Raw genomic sequence first — 19722 nt, forward strand, 5'->3', positions numbered from 1 at the left:
TGTGTGTGGTTTCCGTTATAACAATGTTCCGGTTATCACAGCACTTTCACAGCAGCTAAATGTGACTTTGTGACGCGGGACGGCTCCGGGTCGTCTGTTTGAAAACTGCTGGAGTCCCGTGTCGGTGAGTGAAGGTGTTAGCAAAGTAAAGCTCAGATATCTTTGCGCAGACAGGCCGGTGGGTGAGCTAACAAAATATCTGTGTAGAAATAACTAAACAGTTATTCTGTAACATAACAGTTCTCTGACTGTATTTCTAGCTGCTCGGCTAGAAGTTGGCAAGTTTATTCAACGTCCTTTCTTCCGCCTTTCCACTTCCCTCCCGTGCGCGTCTCCGCGGAGCGCGCTCTAGTCCCTCCCCCCGCGTCGAGGAAGTGCTGCAGTCAGCCTCGCGCACATCGATGGTATGGTGACGTTACACCTCTTGGAAAAACATGTTTATGATAAGAAAGATGTTGATGGTAAAATAGTGTAATTGCAATTTTTGTTTTACTTATTTATTTTATGTATTAAATACTACATTCACAAATGCTAATGGTAAAAAAGAAACAACATCACAACTCAAAATAGATCTCACATTGTTTACACATTACAGGGACTAAGGAATAGCAGTATACGTAAAACAGAAGACATTAATGTTTTAAATAATGTTATTTTATTTAATGTCCTAATCCGTTCTTTATATATAGTAGAAATGGCGGTATATGCCTTTGTAGTCTTGAAGTAAAGTCATGATGGAAGTATTTGAATATCCTACATCCAACACAATAATTGTCGAAAACCCCTCTTTAGTTACTCGGGTGGATTATGTATTGATTAAAATCATCATACACACATCTAAATGGACTGGCACCTATATTATACTGACAAAGTCAACACTTGTATATATAATATAATATTTATTATGAAGAATAAAAAAACTTAGAAGATTTTCAACGCACCTGATTTAATTATAGTTTTTGATTAAATGAAACACCCTGGCTTAGTTGCAATGCTTCACTTTTGCTGTTATTTCTATTTGTTGTTGATAAATAATATTTGTAAAATAAAATAAATTAACATACAGGTGAACCCACTTTTTGTTTGTGAAAATATAAGGCCTATCATAAGAGAAAATGTTTTAATATCGAACTGAAAATCCCACAATATTGTCACATGCGCATTCAATGTCACTTTTTAACCTTACAAACGCAGAAGAGGCATTCCTCTTCTTCACGCGAAATTAATAAAAGAGTAATGAATTGTTTGAATTAGATTTCCTAAACATCTCGTCAACATCATGGGTCAAGAACACCGTCAAGACGCGTAGATAAGAGTCAACCCAGTCCCGCCCACAACGTCCCACCCTATCTATCACATTACTGGGAAAAATGGCGTCAAGTGCACTGCGGCTGCGACTTTTCACCCAAAATGCGGGTAAAATTTGCCGCAACGTCGGCTCGAAAACATCCAACATATCCAGGTCGACTCAGAGCAGGACCGTAGTATCAACGTCGTCGGGGGCAATCTTACCCAAACCGGAAAAAGTGAGTTTTATTCTGCTTTGGTTACCGAGTGAAAAGCCAGCAAAAATATGACTGACAGTGTGGGCGGGACTTCAGTTTGGATTGACAGCAGCTGTAGCCAATTGAAAGACAGAACACACGCTGAGTTCGACCTGTCAGCCAATGAATGCATGTTTATACGACGTGCGTTCAGGAAGTAATTACCCCTTATTTGTTTAGCCATTTCAATGGACATATTATGTAAGACATTTAAATAAAGTGCAAATGTAACCATTTGCCTCTGATAATATATTGTGTTTCAGTTGTATGGGAACTACACATCTAGTGTGCCATGTTGTCAAGGCAAGAAAGGCCGAGTACAGTGAAGCATGAGGCAGTAGCCTAGAGCCAAATTAAAAGGAATATCGCCAGAGACAACTGAGGAGACAACTGGATCCCACTGTCTCACAGCTGAGAGAGACAATCTGCTCATATTTAAGGCAATATCCTGTGCCTGTGATTAGTCAATCCTTTGTACCTGTAACTCAAGAATAGATATTAGATATTTGTGTTGGACTTTCATTATAAACCCTTGTCTATAATCCCAAATCTGGACCAAAATACCACAGAGCAGTATGAGGGGATTGGTTTTGTCACTTGACTATACCTCCTTTTGTTTCCAGACACCATTTGGTCTTATTCGCATGACAGCCGTTGTGGTGCCTTTCTTGTACGTTGGAACTCTGATCAGCAAGAACTTTGCGGCTCTCCTGGAGGAGCATGACATCTTCGTCCCTGAAGACGATGATGACGATGACTGAGCTAACTCCAAACAATAAAAGGTAAAGTCAAAGTGTACATTTACCACACCTACCTCACTGTAGCTTTGGCGTTTCATGCACAATCTTGTCCATGTATTAAGGGTGTGTAAACTAAATGTCAAAGGGTGTAGTTTGTGGCATACTTGCAACATTGACAATGAGGTAACAATAGAAAGCTCATGGCAGCTAATTATTTTTACATTTACATCCACAGGGTGCTTTGCAATACTGACTGAGAGCAAACCAGCCGGCACAAGGAAGATGGGGCACACCCTAATATATCCCTCCACCTCCACCCATCTCCTCCCTCTTTCCTCTGCTATTTGTTGCTTTTGCCATATTATTTTTTAAAATCTCATATCATGTGAGGCTATCAAAACTACCAGTTATGCCTTCACTCTTGTTTGCATGTTTTTCTGTTAACTCAATAAAGGGAGTCAAAAACATATGGATAAACAATTGTTATTTTTTTATTCTGTGGGCAGTGGTTTCCAAGTACACAATAGTTCTCATTCTGACTCTTCGAAGTCCATCCATTCAGAACAGCAAATTCTGTCATAGCAATGTAATGGTTTTATTGTGGTATTTTGTAAATATAGTATGTTGGCTTGTTGTCATTGTTCTTCAAGGTACGTTTTTTTAAAAGCTGTCCACACGGGTTAAGTTTGTCTTGCTCCCTCCTGAAGTGCAGCGTTGGCCAGTCTCAAGTGTTCGTTGAGGGAGCCCGTCTCCAGCTGGCTGCGACCCCTCATGTCACTCAGCTCCACGTAGGCCTGCTTATAACGCTCGTAAGATGCTTCTTTATCCTAAAGAGAGGAGGTAGGAACAAATATGGTAGACAAATCAAAGTCAGGCAGGTATGACAGTTGTGGATGTTCAACATGAAGATGTTTATTATTTTGGAGATTGGATCATAAAACATACCTTTGTAAGGGACTGCACTTCATTCTGCAGACAGATGATTTCTTTTTTAAGATACTGCACCTCATTGTCTTTTGCTCTTAGTAATGTCTGAAAGACAAAAGGATATTTGGCTATAATAGTTAAAAATATATAAAATATTCACATATTAATTGGAAGTCAGAATGTTTATTGGAAAGTAGTGGTTTGTAACTAAGTAAATCACACAGTTGAAACACTTAAGTACCATTTTAAGTTACTTCTTCTTACTTTGTGAGCTTTACTTTTTATACTTCACTCCAGTACATTTCAGAGGGAATATTCAGCTTTTACATACAAGACCTATGTTCATAAAATAAAATATGATGCATACTTGTCGATAAAACTACCCAGCAGTGCACCTGTAGCTAAAAGTAGTTCTGCTGAATTGCGGGCAGTAGATGGCAGTATGCGCTGCAATACAATGTGACCAGCCACAGATGCTCAACACAAATGAGGCCAACAGAAAAGAAAAAAAGAATGCATGAAATGTAGCTGAAGGAAAACAGACAAACAGTACAATTGCATTAATCAATTTGCTTTCTTTAAAGTGTTTTCAAAGGTCCAACGCAAATTGGTCAAATGTATTTTTGTCTGCTTCCCTATGATGCCAGCCATGTCAACATTAGTCCTTCAAGCCGAGTTGGAATGCAGCTTTTAAACAACAGTATACAGTAGGGCTACTCAATTAATCGTATTTTAATTACGATTATGGCTTGCAACGATTACGAAAACAACGTAATCGAAATAAAAAGATTATATTTTTTTTAATTGTTATTATTACTTTTTTTAAATTTTTTTTTGTTTTTTTGGGTTTTTCAGTTGAATTATACTTAAAGTTCAGGGTAATCAACTGTTAAAAACATACTGTTCACATTTTTTTCTCCAATAAATGGATGTTTTCAAAGTCAATGAATAATCTCATTTAATAATCGCAATTACAATTATTGACCCAAATAATTGAGATGATTTTTGCCATAATCGAGCAGCCCTAGTATACAGGTTTAACCTACTTTTCATATGAGTTTGCATTAGGTAGGATCTAAATTAGTCACAAATGTATTGCTATCAATACCTCTACTTCTGACGCAGTGCGCTCAGTGTTGCCAAGAGATACCGTTGTGTCCGACCTCTGGCCTGTGATGAACCGGCGCATGCGGCTGATCTCTTCTGCCAGTTTGACCTTAAGCTCCTGAAAAGAGATTTTAATCTCAAATGATTACATTGGGATGTCATGTGAACAAGTAGCTTCCTTTTAGTTTAACCCTTTGTAAATAAGAAACAAAGAGATTTTGATTGATATTACTTATAATATTCTATGGAAACAATTTAAATGTAGCCTGCATGTAAACCTGGTTCTCTCTTCTGAGCTGCTCCATCTCTCTTTCCTTTCGCCCGAGCTCGATCTCTCGGCCCTGGCCGTTCTGCTCCATGCGACTGATCTCCAAGCACTTCTGAGAGTAACGCTCTGACAGCACGTCCAACTCACCGTGCAAAACGTCCGCCTGCGGCCTGACATACACAAACACACAAGTTATGGAGTAGATATAATGCACTGTCATGCAGGGGTCACAGTCTAGTGTAGAACATCTCAAGCCGGCAGCGAGAGCCTGTGAGAAGGAGAACACTAAGCATGATAACAAAGTGACTATTATAAACTCACGTGTGGCCTCTGTGTGAAGCTTCCATGTGTGCAGCTCCTCCAGCCAGCCTCCTGGCCTTCTCCACCTCTCTCTCCAGATCCTCCCTGTGAGCAGCTCGCAGTGACTCCATGGCTGTGATGATGAATGATTTGTTAACTTTTCATTTAAACTGCCTTCAATACACAACATTAGGATCACAGTATCAACATGATTTTAAAAGTAATTATTGAGAAGTTGTATTTATTTAACAAAGGAGGCATTCTGAATTAAGCTGTCAGCTGCTTCACTTCCTGCCCTACCTCTAGCGGCCGCCTGGCTCTCCTCCTGCAGCATCCTGTCTCTCTGCTCCTCCAGCTCCTTAATCTCCCTCGCATGTTTCTCCTGCAGCTCCTGAAGTGTTTTCTGATGGGCGGCCTCCATGGCTTCAAGTCTGGCCCTGCAGGGGGCCCCGGGGCCACAGGGGCTGTCCACCTCTATCCTCATGGCTGCACGCTCCCTCTTAATGCTCTCCACTTGCTCTCGAAGAGAAAGGGCCTGTGAGATAATTATGTATTAGAAGAAGATTGACATGAATTTTGAGAAAATTGGCAAATGCTAGTGAATATTTGTCCCATTATGCAAATATTAGTAGTTGTTCATGGAGGTAAGCAGAAGGCGGCTCCAGTTCTACAGTCAGACAACATCAGGTACTAGGGGAACAACTAGATTACCTCATTCAAAGATAATGAAATTGTTTATGTGAGGGAGAGTTATCATACTTTTTTGCATTTCATGATTTTAAAACGTTTTGGTCATTTCCACTCAAGTTCTTTAAGCATATTGTGAATAATCATAAAAGCAGGTGGATGGAAACGTTCTTACCTCTTTCTGTAGCGCTTCTGCTTTATTAGTTTGAATTTCTTGGGCTCCATTTATGGATGGAAGAGCCTCCTTTGAGCTCAATATATCAGTTTGTGAACTGGTGGCTGACTGTTCGGCCTCTTCGGGGCTCGATTGATGCGCCTGGGAGGTAACGACTGTGAGTGTAGCCTGGGCTGTGCTCGACTGATGAGCCTGGGCTCCAATGAGAGCCTGCTCATCTCTAAATGACAGCGCTTCTAATTCCACCCACTTCCTGTTGACCTCTGAGTCCAAGGTTTCAATGACAGGCACAGGTACACTCCCCCTTTTGAGCTCCATGGCGTCCCACCTGCTGCTCATCTCACTGAAGGGGACCCCCTCCTCAAACCACTTGTTCCTCTCCTCCAATCGCTTGGCCTGCTCTCGGTCCCAGCCCTCCCCTTCCTCTCTCTGACTGGATGGAGAAACGTCCAGATCCCCCTCTATTGTCTCAAGGAGGTGCTCGGCCTTATGGGAGTTTGCAGCCCTGGCGTTGGAGGTGGAAGTGGTCGCTTCATAGCCGGAGTCCCTGCAGGTGAACTGAGCAGAGGGTTGGCATGACGACGGTCTCCGGGAGAGGGGGTTCTCTTTCTTTCTGCCGTCGTCTGATTGGCTGCGTTCAGAGTGAGGCAAAGACAGGCAGGTAGAGTTACACATCAGAGGAAAGATGATAGAGGGGGTTTGCTGCAGGCGGACCACCCAATCACATTGTCTGCCTGATCTCACTGTGTTCAGGACTTTCCAGGTCAATGAGCAGATTAGATTCAGGATTTTAGCACATTTTTGCTGGAAATACATGATTACCATCAAGAATTCACTATGACAGACTTCCTGTTTTTTTGTTGGGATCACTACTTTTGATTAATTATTTGTATTAACAAGTATATTATATATTGTAGTTATTTATAGTAAAGTAAGAGGCTATTGATGTAAGATGTTATGAAGCTCCCAAACAGCATATTAAATTCTTCAAATAAGCTCCAACATTCAAAAACTATAAAGTGAAATGCTGCTTACATTTTTAGGTATCATCAATAACCTTATTACTTAATATATAATATGTTAACTTTTATCTGCCTTGAGTACTTTTGGATTGAACTTTTAAGTACATTTAGCAAATAACACCTATTTTACCTTTTCCATTGCAGTACTTTTTCTTGTAACTGAGTATGTTATCAGTGTGGTATTGCTACTTAAGTCTCTGGTCAAGGATCTGAAAACTTCACCACTGTCTCTCAGTATAAAGTCGGACTCACTGCGCGTTGTTCTGGATCGCCTGTTTTAGTAACTTTATCCAGTTCCGCCGTATCCTTGAGGTCATAACAGAGAGAGTGAACACTGCTCTCTTTGTCTGGAGGAAGTCAAAAGATACACACACACACACACACACACACACACACACACACACACACACACACACACACACACACACACACACACACACACACACACACACACACACAACCCACACACACTATTAAACAGGAAGCAACCCAACGTGTAGTTGATGTAGATATGAGGTGTTGTTTGTGTCTGACTGTCTATCTGTCTGATGGTGTACACACTTGTATTTGGAGTCCATAGTTCTTCTCTACATCGCAGTCGGACACATTCACAGAGGGTGTCAGGTTTATCTCTCCGTCCAGATCATCTGACTGTTCGTGACCCAAAACACAAATGAATAGTTAATAGTATCATTTAGGAAGGCTGATGATATTGGTCATGTTATTATGGCAGATCTGGATAAAAACCTTTCAAATTCCTGTAGGCAGATAAAAATGAATTAACAATAATAAACATACATCTAGGAATTGGCAATATAAATATATTATGTAAAAATAATATTACATTGAGGTTACTTGGGTATGTAGACTTCTTATAGTTATATTAAAAAAATTGTATTGTTATCAACATATGACTTTTTGGAACATGTTGGCCATATTGCCCAGTCCTATCAAAATCAAAAACATTTCAGAAATCACTTTTATGTCACATATCAGCTGTTACCTCCTCAGCCTCCGGGTCTCTGTAGTACCTCAGTGTAGAATCAGCCAGAACAAACCAGTGTTTCCTCCACTAAGCAAAACACAGTAAACAAGTCCAATGGAATTATCACATTTTCATTACTATAAAACATTTCTTTCTTTATAAATAGTTTAGGTGTCAAGTCTTGTTTTTGGTACCGTCTGTCTGGTCTATGACAGTGTGTTAACAACAGGAATTAGAATAAAAATGACACGATTCTTTTCAAAAGTATGTTCAGAGTCACAATTTAAAAAAACTTCCATTTACCTTGCCATGGTCATCCAGGCTTGACATCCACCCCTTCAGGTTACATCGCCTGTAATGAAAGCATTGAGAGCACGCTCTTTAAAAGCATTCTTTAGTGTTTCTGTGTCATGTTTGATTGTGAACAAGAGGAAGTGCAAACCGTCAGCGGCAGACAAACGTGTCTAAATGTGATAAAAAAATATTTCTGACGCACGCATTGAGAGGCAGGCAAAACTACAAACCACCAAAAATGGGAAACACACTGCAGAGTGGGAAGGTTAAAATAGGAGGAAGTGTAGTTTTTGCAAACAGTGATTGTCATTGTTAAACAGAGAAAGAGGAACTGATGCAACGTTATTAGACTGACTTGAAACTTTTAAAGCATGTTAGCACTATATAAAATACTTACCACGCATGCATCATATTGTACAGACATTGTGTTGAGGAGAAAAAAGAGACAACATGCGTTATGTAAAATGGGGAAGTTATAAATGTGAGATCACACGTGGCTCTCATTAATATTATTGTGATGTACCGGTAACTGTTTCTGAACTACTATCAACTACTAGTGATTCAAAGCATTGGAATAACTACCTTTTGTTTCTTTTGGTGAACAATCTGTTTTAGGCGTGACACTACAGCGCTGAAACTGCAGGATATATTGAGTTTAACCATCCCTCTTTCACTTCCTATTAATATAAAAATGATAAATCATATGAGCGTGCTGCCCTAAAAAGTAGAGTGCTAACTAATGACTTTTCCTGCAAGGGGCTTCTGTGAGAGGAGCACCTGAGGTGACGGAGCTGAAATAAATATCAGGGATCTACTTAAAGATGAATGTATGAATGACCCATTTTCCCATGTGATTTATACAGACGCAGGGAAGTCACAAGACCGTGCTCACCTGCATCTGCGGGCATTCAGCAGATGCTCGCTCCTCCACCTTTGAGGATCTGTGTTTTCCACCTTGATAATCTGAGCTCTTCGATAGGACAAACAGACAGGGTTACAAGCTCTGTTGTTTCAACTAATCCTTGATTCATTTTTAGTTTAACTGATTGTTTGGTCTATAAAATGTCAGACATTTGGAAAATTATCCATCTTAGTTTTGAGTCTGAGACAATAAATGACTTTTACCATTCATGGATGATCGAAAAAGTTGTTGATTGTTTGTCTGTCCATTGACTTATTGATATGTCACAAATTGTCACATCTCTGTTGTTTCAACATGGATTTAATGGTGAACATTTGTGCAGTTATAGCGTTGTACCTGTGAATGAGTGGATGGGACCGACTGTCTTTGAGACGAACGTCCGTTTTCAGAGTCCCGACATTTCTCTCGTCTGTCTCTGCCTCTCTCTCTGACTCTCCCCCTCTCATCTGACTCAAGCGTTGAACTGTAGGTGTCCATTTCATCTTGGCTCCTTTGTAGCCAAATTAAAGTGCAGAGAAATAAACACATAGTTTATGCACAGTTTAAATCCTTATTTTCCCTTCTGCAAATTTCGAATTCCTCTGCAAAGGCACTCCTCCTTTCTTTGGCCATAACTAACAAAATGGCTCATGGATAGATCAAAAGATATCTCCAAAGTTTTTGCTTTGGTCATGGGACTTTTTTTATTGCTTTCTTGGAATAGATGCCATGCAATGTTACCATACAGTATCATACGGACCCACCCACCTGTGAGTCCGGGGCCTCTGGTCCCTGCACGGGCTCGGACTCTGGTCCCTCCTCCTCAAACCTGTAAGCTCCTCCTCCTCTGACTCCAGCTGGATCGTAGGGATATCAGCCAGGACAATGTAGTCGTCTATGGTCATCCCCACCTCAGATAAATCGACATTAATTCACATTTTAAATGATATGTAGTTGGAAAAGTTGTCTCTTGAGTCTACAGTCATGCTAGCATCTTGCTGGACACATTGCGGAAGAACGAAGGGACCTTTTTAACATTTAAAACAAGCACATGTTAGCTAGATACCTATGTTTACAATGGCTCTCAATGGTTTTCTGAGGCAACTAGTCTATGTACACATTTCTATTGAAATTAGTCGTTAGGAACGTGCCTAATGTTCACCAACCTATTTTACCATGTGGCACTGGGTAAAGTCGGTAAAAGAAGAAAATGACATAAGTTATTACAATTTATCCTGAGGAGTTTGCTATCTAATTTTATCGCAATCCCAATAGTTAAAAAAAAAAAGTTCAGCCACATTAGATTGGCTGTAGACAAGTTCTACCTGAAATACATACCTCCTCTTCTTCCACTGCAGCCTTCTTTGGTTCCGAGATGAGTAAGGTCTCCATGCCTCTCCTAATGTTGCTCCTGCTTCTATCACCGCTGACCTGATTGTCATTCTTCTCGTGGCTTATGTCAGATTCTGCGATTGCAACATGTGACAGTGAAGCACCAAGCAGCTGAGAGTCTGTCCCTCGTCTTGAAGTGGAGGAACCGCGGGAGCGTGGGATGCTGAGTAAAGAGTGAGCTGACCCCTGCCAGGAGCCTTGAGAAGGACACAGTCTGCTGTCTCTGGAGGGGGGCTCCCTCGGGGGGGTGTGGCTGTGTGTACTGTAGCCGTTCCTGGCCGGTGATACTTCACGGCTGCTGCGTGTGCGAGAGTTGGCCGAGCTGTTGAAGGCTGTTCTGGTTCGAGGAGATGACTGAGATCCTTCGTATGAGTTGTGCTGGATGGCCGAGGATCCACGGCGGGAGATAGACTCCAGATTCCTGTAGAGCTTCTCAGAGTCCAAACTGTGTTTGTTTGAAGCTTGTGAAGGACTCCTCAAGTCCCGGCTGCATCTCCTCTGAGCATCGTAGTCTCCGTTCTTTAAATGCAAAGAGTCTGAGCTGGGGGTGACTCTAGAAGGTGAGGCGGCCCGAGAGGTGGTGGACCCCCTCCTGCGGGATGGACTGGACCTGCTGGATGTTCGCCGAGAGAGACCGTGTGATGGGAGCGGAGAGGAGCCATGAGACGTGGAGTGAGACCGAGCCTGACTCCTGGAGAGGGAGCTTTTCCGCTGGCTGCCCACATGAGATTCAGCTAATTTGTAGCGATCTGGGCTCACGGAGCTATGACGTGTCGGCGAGTTATTCTGTGAATCAGCCCCTCGTCTAAAGTTGGAGTGGTACGTGTACCTCTCAGGAGATTCACTTCTCCAAATCTCCTGCAGGTATGTCTCTGGGTTCCTCCTGAGGGAGGGCGTGCCGAGGTTGACGTTCCTGTAGGGGACGCAGGCTTTGGGCTCAGGAACATAATTGTTGGGAAGAGCATGCCCTCTCTCGTAGTAACGATACGGCCGCTTGGTGACTTCCTCCATCTGCCGCTCACCCACACCTCTTCTGTCAGGAGAGAAGTAGCCACTCTCTTGTTCCCGGTTTCCTCTGGACTCTGAAAATGGTTAAAGTCTCAGGTCAAAAAAATAATAATACGAAAAAAAAATGTAAAAAAATTCATGTTCAACAGGGGGCAAGAAGGAGCTTAAAAATAACGTTTCTGGTCCTACCCCCTCTAGCATACATTTTTCTTATAAATAAAATATTAGGTAATCGTCATCAGCTACATGTTTGTCTTGTTAATTTGTTTGTTTTTTTACAAAACAATCAGAAAGAAATTACTTTTACAATTACAAGAAATAACAAATGGGATTTTACTGGTCCTGTTCATAATAACCATTAATGATTTGGCTCCTAAATAACACTTTCAGTTCAGATAGACTTGCACAACATTTCAGTGCATCATTATAGTTCAGTTTAAAAAAAGAAGAAAAAGGTTTCTTCACAAAACATGAAAAAGAAATTGTTGTTTATAGTGAGGTGAACTGTCCCTTTAAGTTTAAAAGTGCAGTATGTATATCTGTGACCCTACCCGATTCCCGGCGGGACTGGTCTCGGCCCCTCCTCTCATCCATACTGGAGCTTTTAGCTTTGGCCGGGTCCAGCCGGGTCATATCTCTGTGATCCTCACAGTTTCTCTCTGGGCTGAGCGATCTGCTCCTCTCGGGACTGTCCCACTGATGTGGAGAGCTGGAGGATGGCAGAACGAGGTCAGCACAGATATACAGACCCAGAGGCCGGAGCAAACATGAAGTTGGAAAACATGTTTACTGGAGACAGTCTCTCTGGCAAGTTGGTTGGTAACTGCACATATTGTAAAAAGTAAAAGACGGTAGTGTTCGGTACTGGAAATTACATTTAATCAAGTACTGTACTACGTACAACTTTAAAGTTTAGTATTTACATTCTATGCCTTCTATACTTATACTCCACTACAATTTATTTATTTTATTTTTATCTTTTTTGACCATTGGCACTGTAAGGTTTGATCCTTGAAAGCTAAAGTCAAGCAGCTCATTCAGTGATATTCACAGAGGAACCCAACAGACTCAGGTGTCTTTCTGTGAGAGTGTGCTGTTTCATCGTATACACGTATATGTGCTCACTGCTCAGGCATACTTCTACGTAAAAACATATGGTTTCTAAATCAGGATACAGGATACACTCACCTGGATTGTATTTCAGTGTCACAGATATTGAGTTCCCACTCAGGACTCAGACTGTGGACCAGACTCCACTCATAGGTCCAAACGCCACTCACGTCATCACTACTGGCTCTGCTGGTCACCTCAGAAAGGGCACGAGGATCATCATCTGCGTCCTGGACGGTGGAGCACAGAAAAACATTTTCTATATACATTTTCTATTTAGGCTCTTGTAATAAGTGTTAGATAATAGGTAATAATACGATGCTTATTGTTATTGACATCAACATGTGTTAAGGAGAATATAAAAGCCTTAATAACAGCATTAAAGACACAATTCATAGTACGATTATAAGACATTGATAGGCACTTGTAAAGAACTTGTTAACAGTTTATCGACTGCTTAGGTACTTTAAGAAAAGCTTTATGAGTGTATTCTATTTGTTTATAATAGCATTACAACCAAATTCATGGATTTTTACTGTCATGTGTTGTTATGTTAAACCTTTATTTAGCTTTTCTTGGCAGTTAACTTGGCTTTTTGCAGCTACAGGATTTAAAGTGAGAACAATGCCTTGTTAGGGTTACTACATGCTTTTATTATTCACTTAGCAGGTAACTACGCTAAAACTGGCCCTGGACCTCAGAGTATTTAAAATGTAAGACATTAACTGTCAGAATCAGAATCTTGAAGTTTATAGACAGTTCAATTTGATTGTGCTTGTAAATCAAATATTTATTGAGATTTTGTTATCACAATGTATCCATCCATCCATCTTCTCCCGCTTATCCGTGGTCGGGTCGCGGAGGTAGCAGTTCCAGCAGAGAGCCCCAAACTTTCTTTTCCCTGGCCACATCAACCAGCTCTGACTGGGGGATCCCAAGGCGCTCCCAGGCCAGCGAAGAGATATAATCCCTCCACCTGGTTCTAGGTCTACCCCTTGGTCTCTTCCCAGCTGGACGTGCCTGGAACACCTCCCTAGGGAGGCGCCCAGGTGGCATCCTAACTAGGTGCCCGAACCACCTCAACTGGCTCCTTTCGACGCGAAGGAGGAGCGGTTCAACTCCGAGTCCCTCCCGGATGACCGAACTTCTCACCTTATCCCTAAGGGAGACACCAGCCACCCTGCGGAGAAAACCCATCTCGGCCGCTTGTACCCGCGATCTCGTTCTTGTATAATGTATAATGTTTTATTTTATTAAGCAGCATTACTGTATTAGCCTGACAAAAGCCCAGTCAGTTGTATTAGAAGCCATTCATTTTAAGAAAAACAAACAACCCAAACCAACATAAACTGACCCTATATAAAGTAATAGCCAACTATCTTCCAAAGTTAAAAGATTAAAACCTATTTTACTTACTGCGACTTCACGCTGTCTTTCAGCTAAATCTGCTGTCAAGCTTTAAGCAGCTCACTTTCTTCCCTCCTTCTTTCTCTCCCTTCGTTCCAGCAAAGTCAATACATTTAGTTTGCACAGGACGTAACTCAAGCTAGTCTCTGGTCATGCTCATCATTATTTCATTGCTCTGGTGCTTTTGCATTACCTGAACCGCCCACTCAACTTCTTTCCCATCTTTATCTTGATCTTTAGTTCTCCTTCATTTACAGCCATTTTAGCTCTTGATCTCTTGACATGGATGCAGGTTCAAAGAGTTGGAAGTGTTGTCTTTTGTTTTCAGATCGAGAGAAAGTCTATATTATAGTAACTACAGCAGAGTAAAAACTTTCTTTACTTTAGTCCACTGAAGGATTTAACTAAAGTAGGTCGTTTGTATGAGGGGACATGTTTGCATGTGTCATTTGGGTATATTAGATTACAACCTATTCCCTGAGGATTGTAATGAGCTTTCATTAATTAATGATACAGAATCAAATGCCACCTTAATGTATTATCCTTCTCCCACCTCCACAGTCGTTTCACTTGAGGATTGTATTATTAGTTGACCTCATCAATTCAGTGTGCAACTTGTGGGACCGTTTTGACACACCAGTCATATTCAGTCATTAAAAGACACCCGTTATTTATAATGTCAATAGATTTTGACCTCAATATATAATGCACCTGTTTTCATAAATGTTTTTAACTAGATCTGGTCACATAAACATGACTGTTAAAACCTCAACCAAATAGCTCTACCCTGCAATACACAATCATAACAATACAAATGTCATTATTTAGGGATTTATCTTCAATGTCTTTTAGCATGATATGATGTATGGTGCCAGTAGTTGTAGAAGAAGGTTAATAACATCATAACTTACAAAAGGAAAACCCCTACATTCATAGAAGTATAGCTTACATTTTGTTGAATGTTTGGGACACTCAGGGATTTTTTTCATTACCTGTAGAGCTGACAGTGTGTTGATTTTACTGTTAATAGCTGCTTTTTCTTAATGCAATATTTCATGTTAACTAGCATTAACTGAGAAATAGCAATCGAAGGTGGCATGTGGCCCATTATTATTATAACAAGTTGAAAGTGCGTGGATAACCCAGAAAGTAACATCCAAAAAGTAATTTTGCTGGTTTTCCAGCATGTTGCTTTATTTTAAAATAAAGAAAAATGTCCAAACATAATATAAGCTAGCATGAATTGTTAGCCCTCCATTCATAAGTGACGACGAGTGACCTGCGTTGAAAAGCTAGTAGGATACCTAGAAGTGAGTTAATTATCTCTTTTAATTTTCACTTTTTATCTTTTTTAATTTTCCTTAACGTTTTTGAAACTATTCTTATATGTAAACCTTTGAACAAATGATTTCGCAAAGCCATTAAATGTTTCACGTAGGCCTACATACCTCCTCTTGTGCTCCGTCCTCCTGAGCACCAGTAGCGGCAGCAGCAGCAGCAGAAGTGTCCGCACACAGGTGCATGTGATCCGGCCGCAGGCAGGCTCTGCATCGGGACGGGTCAAAGGTGTTGGGCAGGAACTGACGGCAGTAGCGGTCCTCAGCAGGGGGCGCCATGTCTATCCTTCTGCTGCTGCTGTTGGCTGGCTATCCCCAGGCACCTTAGCACTAAAATAGCCTTCATTTTCAAAATATCTGCTGTGGTTATTTCCCAGGAGACTCTTTGCCATAATCATAATATGAATAACAACTATCATCAAAACAATGAAGCTCTTATTAGTTATGATTAGGAAGGCTCTAAGAAATTAAAGGTTAATTCTTCAGATATATATTTGAATTGTAGATAAGAAGAATAATTCCTATGTATATTTAAAGTATATTTGAGATGTATCTTCTTTAAATAGACCTCAGTGAGTCATGCCTCCATGTCAGTTACAATGCAATATATCTTAAGTAGAGTTTTGGAGCACTCATGGCTGAAACACACACCACTATTGATGGGATACCTTTACACCTCTGTAACCATTACATAGAGGTAATCCTCCAGCGTACGGTATCTATGACAAGGTACACATAGAAATATAACAGTATTTGACAAGGTACTATGGGCCTACCTTTTGAATGTGGTTCAAAGTCTTCTTTTTCACAGCGAAAAGGGTTTCATTTCCAACTGAAGATCCATTGTTAGCTTAGTTTCTACACACAAGGTTTGAAATAGTCTGGAGTGATCATGGAGGCTAGAGGTTGGGGTCTTTGTCAGAAAACTAACACTCATTGGTTCTTACATTGGCCCAATATGGTGACTATGTCCTATCAAATATCGTTATCTTTAGAAATTGAAATGTGGCACTGGCTCCTCCTGACAGATGTCTTATGGACGGTGGTGGGCTTGCTGCACAGATGGTTACTCTGACAGTGCAGCATCTAACCGGAGAGAAAAAAAGTGGAGAACAGAAGGATTACAATGTCTTGGAAAAATTATTTTAAATGAATTAAATCATTATTTGAATGCTGATGCAATACAGAATTATACAGAAAGCAACAGATGATCATAATATGTGATTGTTTGGATAATTTGGAAAATAGTATTATGACCAGAGTAAATATAGTAGCCTACAATACACAACTTTTATCCTCCACCAAACTTCTTTAAACAAGTACAGTGTGTCTCTGATAACTGTTGGCATCATGAGTTTAGTTAATTCCCAGCAGGGGACAAAGTGCTGAGGCGGTTTTCCGTGTTTGAAGGAGCCACAAGAGGGGGCCTTTTGTCTCAACAGAGCTGTGTGTGTGTGTTTGTGCATGGTCGTGTGTGTGTGCGTGCATTTGTGTGTACGTGTGTGTGCGTTTTTCTGTGTGTGTGTTAAACATACGACATGTGCTCAATTTGTGATGATTAATTACAGTTTTGTGAGTCTTGAAAATACGCGAGTCACATTTTTGTCATGCACCGCTTTCAAATGAGCCTTCAGGAAGTGGGAATATAATTAAACATGTTTGGCAAGTAAAATGACCATTAAGGAAAATCTATTTTTGTCTTCTGCTGCGAGTCTCATGCTCTCTGTTGCTCGATTCAGCTCCTCTGGCAGCCGTTGCTATAATGAGAGAGTGGAGCCAGTATCCATGGAAATGCAGGCAGAAAAGTTCAGCTGACACAACTTAAAACAAACAGGAAAGTTAAAAGTTTAATGAATGTCTTAAAGTAGCTTCTTATTTATGATTAGCTTAATTCTTTTATTAACCCTGCATCTCCTCTGAACTCCTTAGCGTCTTTTAGTTCACTGTTGTGTTTTTACAATTTGCAGCTTTATTGATTAACTTTGTTTAACTGTCGCTTTTCATGCTTAAAAGAGAGGCAAGCCTTTTCCTTTCAGATCCTTAACCCTCAGTGGGTTTTCTGGTGCAGTCAAATATTGTATTGTTTTCAGTCCATGTCATATTATTGTTTGGTATAACTCATATTAAAAGTGGAATAATCTTGTGATCCATGGCAGAAAAATCATAGGAACATGTGATTTGTATGTTGCAACTTCTTGATATTTAACTTACTGTTTTCCTCCTGTACCAGAGTCTTATTTTTAATTGAGATAATATAACAGTCTGTGTTTCTTCGATGAAAATGATGTTGCCCACCTCTCCGAGAATTATTGACACGTGAGGTCACATGCCATGTGATAAGCTTTCAGCTTTTATGGTTTTTATGCTATTGATCGTTTCTCTGTGTGCATCACTTTCTCTAGAAAAGACCATAGACTGCATATAACATGAAAATACTTGATAAGAAACAAATACTGTTACAAAGTCTGTTGTAATCAAGCCAATAATAGTTTATTAATTAAATCCCTATCAGCAATTACAGAACAAAGGGCAAAGATTGATCCAACACCCTAACCTTGATCCTACCCTCGCCCTCACCCAGGGCAAGTATTGATCATGACTTGCATTCCTGTTCAGAGAGACCTTCTGAACTAAAATACTTCAACCCTCTTTTTCACTGTTAGATCAACAAGCCAACACATATTATACTTTAATATGTAATGATTCCACAAAACTCTCCTATGTATCCCGTAGCTTTCAGATGCATGTACATTTAATCTAAGAATCAGTGTAATGTTTCCAACGTTTTTAACATAGAAACATGGTGTGCAGAGTTGTTGAAGTACGCCGATATTGTTTCCACATTTCAAACAACAGTCTGTTAAGAAAAATACTTATGTTATGCAAGCCTTTTTTTTGAGAGAATTTAAAGTAAAGCTAACAACGCCCATTTGAACTGAACCTGCCAACAAAAAGTGCGGGGTATTCTTTGTTAATTTCATAACATGTTCCACACTTTGTGACACAAAGCCTCAAGGAGAAATCACAGATTGTGAGTGAGTACAAAAACCAATCACACAAAACAATTAAAGTGCATATTGGTATTTATATGTACAGATCAACACGGTTTACAGTTAGAGCAGATGTGTTCACCCCATTCCTTGCTCGCCATCTTCGACCTGCTTTTCTAGAAACATATTGACCTGGATCAGTGCTCACAGTGGAAGTGAGTCGTCCGCCTGCTTCTGAGTAAACTGGCTCACATGGCACATGAGGGGGAGTCATTAAGAGAGCCACAGAGACGGCCCACACAACAGAAAATAGCTCCCACATTATCGGCTCATCACGTTTAAAATGGGCTAAAGGGAATAGTCATTTACTGTATTGTTAAGGGTCTTTCTGTTATTGACCTCTTTAATAAGGTTTGCTCTGTGATTAATTATTCTGTAGGCCTTCATGTCTCTGTGCACTTTTTACCTGTGATGAGAAGAAGTGATGGATAGTCCGAATTGAGACAAAAATACAGGAGTGCCTGCAGCTAGCCACATAAATGCATTAATATCTCACTGCCACCAAGATCAGAGCTATTTCTATAACCAGATGGCCGAGTTGGCAGTAGGAAAGTCTTTCCTTTATCTCAAAATGTCCCAATTAGCAACTTTACAATCTCTAATTAGAGGCTTTTTTATTAGATACTTTGACATTTAAAGTGTGGCTGCACAGGAAGCCTGCTGAAACACAGATCTGCAGTCAAATGTATTGTTTTTTACATTATTGTACTATAATTTGTGCAACCCACATTCATTTCGCAAGTGCCACCTCATTTGATTGTAAAACTTGTGTACATGAATCATAGAAGCGCTACCCTCACCAACACATCAGTAACAACTTTTGTTCAGACGTGTTGCACGGAGGACACTGTGTACCATCAGCCGGGAGTTATTATTGCCAGCCCACTTATTCCCAACTAGTTAATCCCCTGACCTCTGACCCCTGCCCACAATGCTCCTATATTACTGTACCCCCATGCCACCCCTACGCGATGCAACACCCACCTGTTGTCTCATGAATCTTTAAGGAAAAGGCGGTATAAAAATAAACAATGTGGGGGGATGTAGAGTGTATTTATACGCGCGAGAAAGTACACAAAGAAGAGAAAAAATGGTTTCCATGGAAACTAAAAAGTTATCTAATTGGCAATAACACCTCAAAGAGGTCTGAAGAAGAAGCCAGTCTCAGCCGCTACCATACTAAATCAATATGTCCCTTTTAATTTATTTACACTTTTTTATATTTATTAACACAGACTGGTGTTGCAACAAGTACAACAAGGTTTTGGTTGAAGTCATTTTTCAGTCATTTTTCATCTGTTTCAGAGATTATGTATTATCAGAAACTAAAGCAGGAAAGATTATTTTGGCACACAGGTAGCACACCAGATTGATTTAGCATCCCACACACACACACACACACACACACACACACACACACACACACACACACACACACACACACACACACACACACACACACACACAC

At 40.5% G+C, this 19722-nt stretch overlaps 2 protein-coding genes across 2 annotated transcripts; one reads left to right on the top strand and one right to left on the bottom strand.

Moving 5' to 3' along the window:
• The first annotated feature begins 1335 nt into the window (after positions 1-1335).
• On the top strand, positions 1336-2751 carry smdt1b (single-pass membrane protein with aspartate-rich tail 1b). Its single transcript, XM_010792768.1, has 3 exons — positions 1336-1526; positions 2168-2326; positions 2520-2751. The coding sequence occupies exons 1-2, from the start codon at positions 1371-1373 to the stop codon at positions 2303-2305; spliced, it is 294 nt and encodes a 97-aa protein (XP_010791070.1). The 5' UTR covers positions 1336-1370; the 3' UTR covers positions 2306-2326; positions 2520-2751.
• Positions 2655-8235, bottom strand: triobpa (TRIO and F-actin binding protein a). Its single transcript, XM_010792767.1, has 11 exons — positions 8059-8235; positions 7774-7842; positions 7332-7421; positions 7023-7117; positions 5749-6379; positions 5187-5421; positions 4908-5019; positions 4597-4756; positions 4320-4436; positions 3230-3316; positions 2655-3111 (listed from the first exon to the last, which is right to left on the bottom strand). Exons 1-11 carry the CDS (start codon positions 8083-8085, stop codon positions 2965-2967), a joined length of 1770 nt encoding a protein of 589 aa, XP_010791069.1. The 5' UTR covers positions 8086-8235; the 3' UTR covers positions 2655-2964.
• Positions 8236-19722: the final 11487 nt, after the last annotated feature.

This window comes from Notothenia coriiceps, unplaced genomic scaffold, assembly GCF_000735185.1.
Source record: "Notothenia coriiceps isolate Sejong01 unplaced genomic scaffold, NC01 NC01_scaffold00036551, whole genome shotgun sequence".
Classification (NCBI taxonomy): Eukaryota; Metazoa; Chordata; class Actinopteri; order Perciformes; family Nototheniidae; genus Notothenia; species Notothenia coriiceps.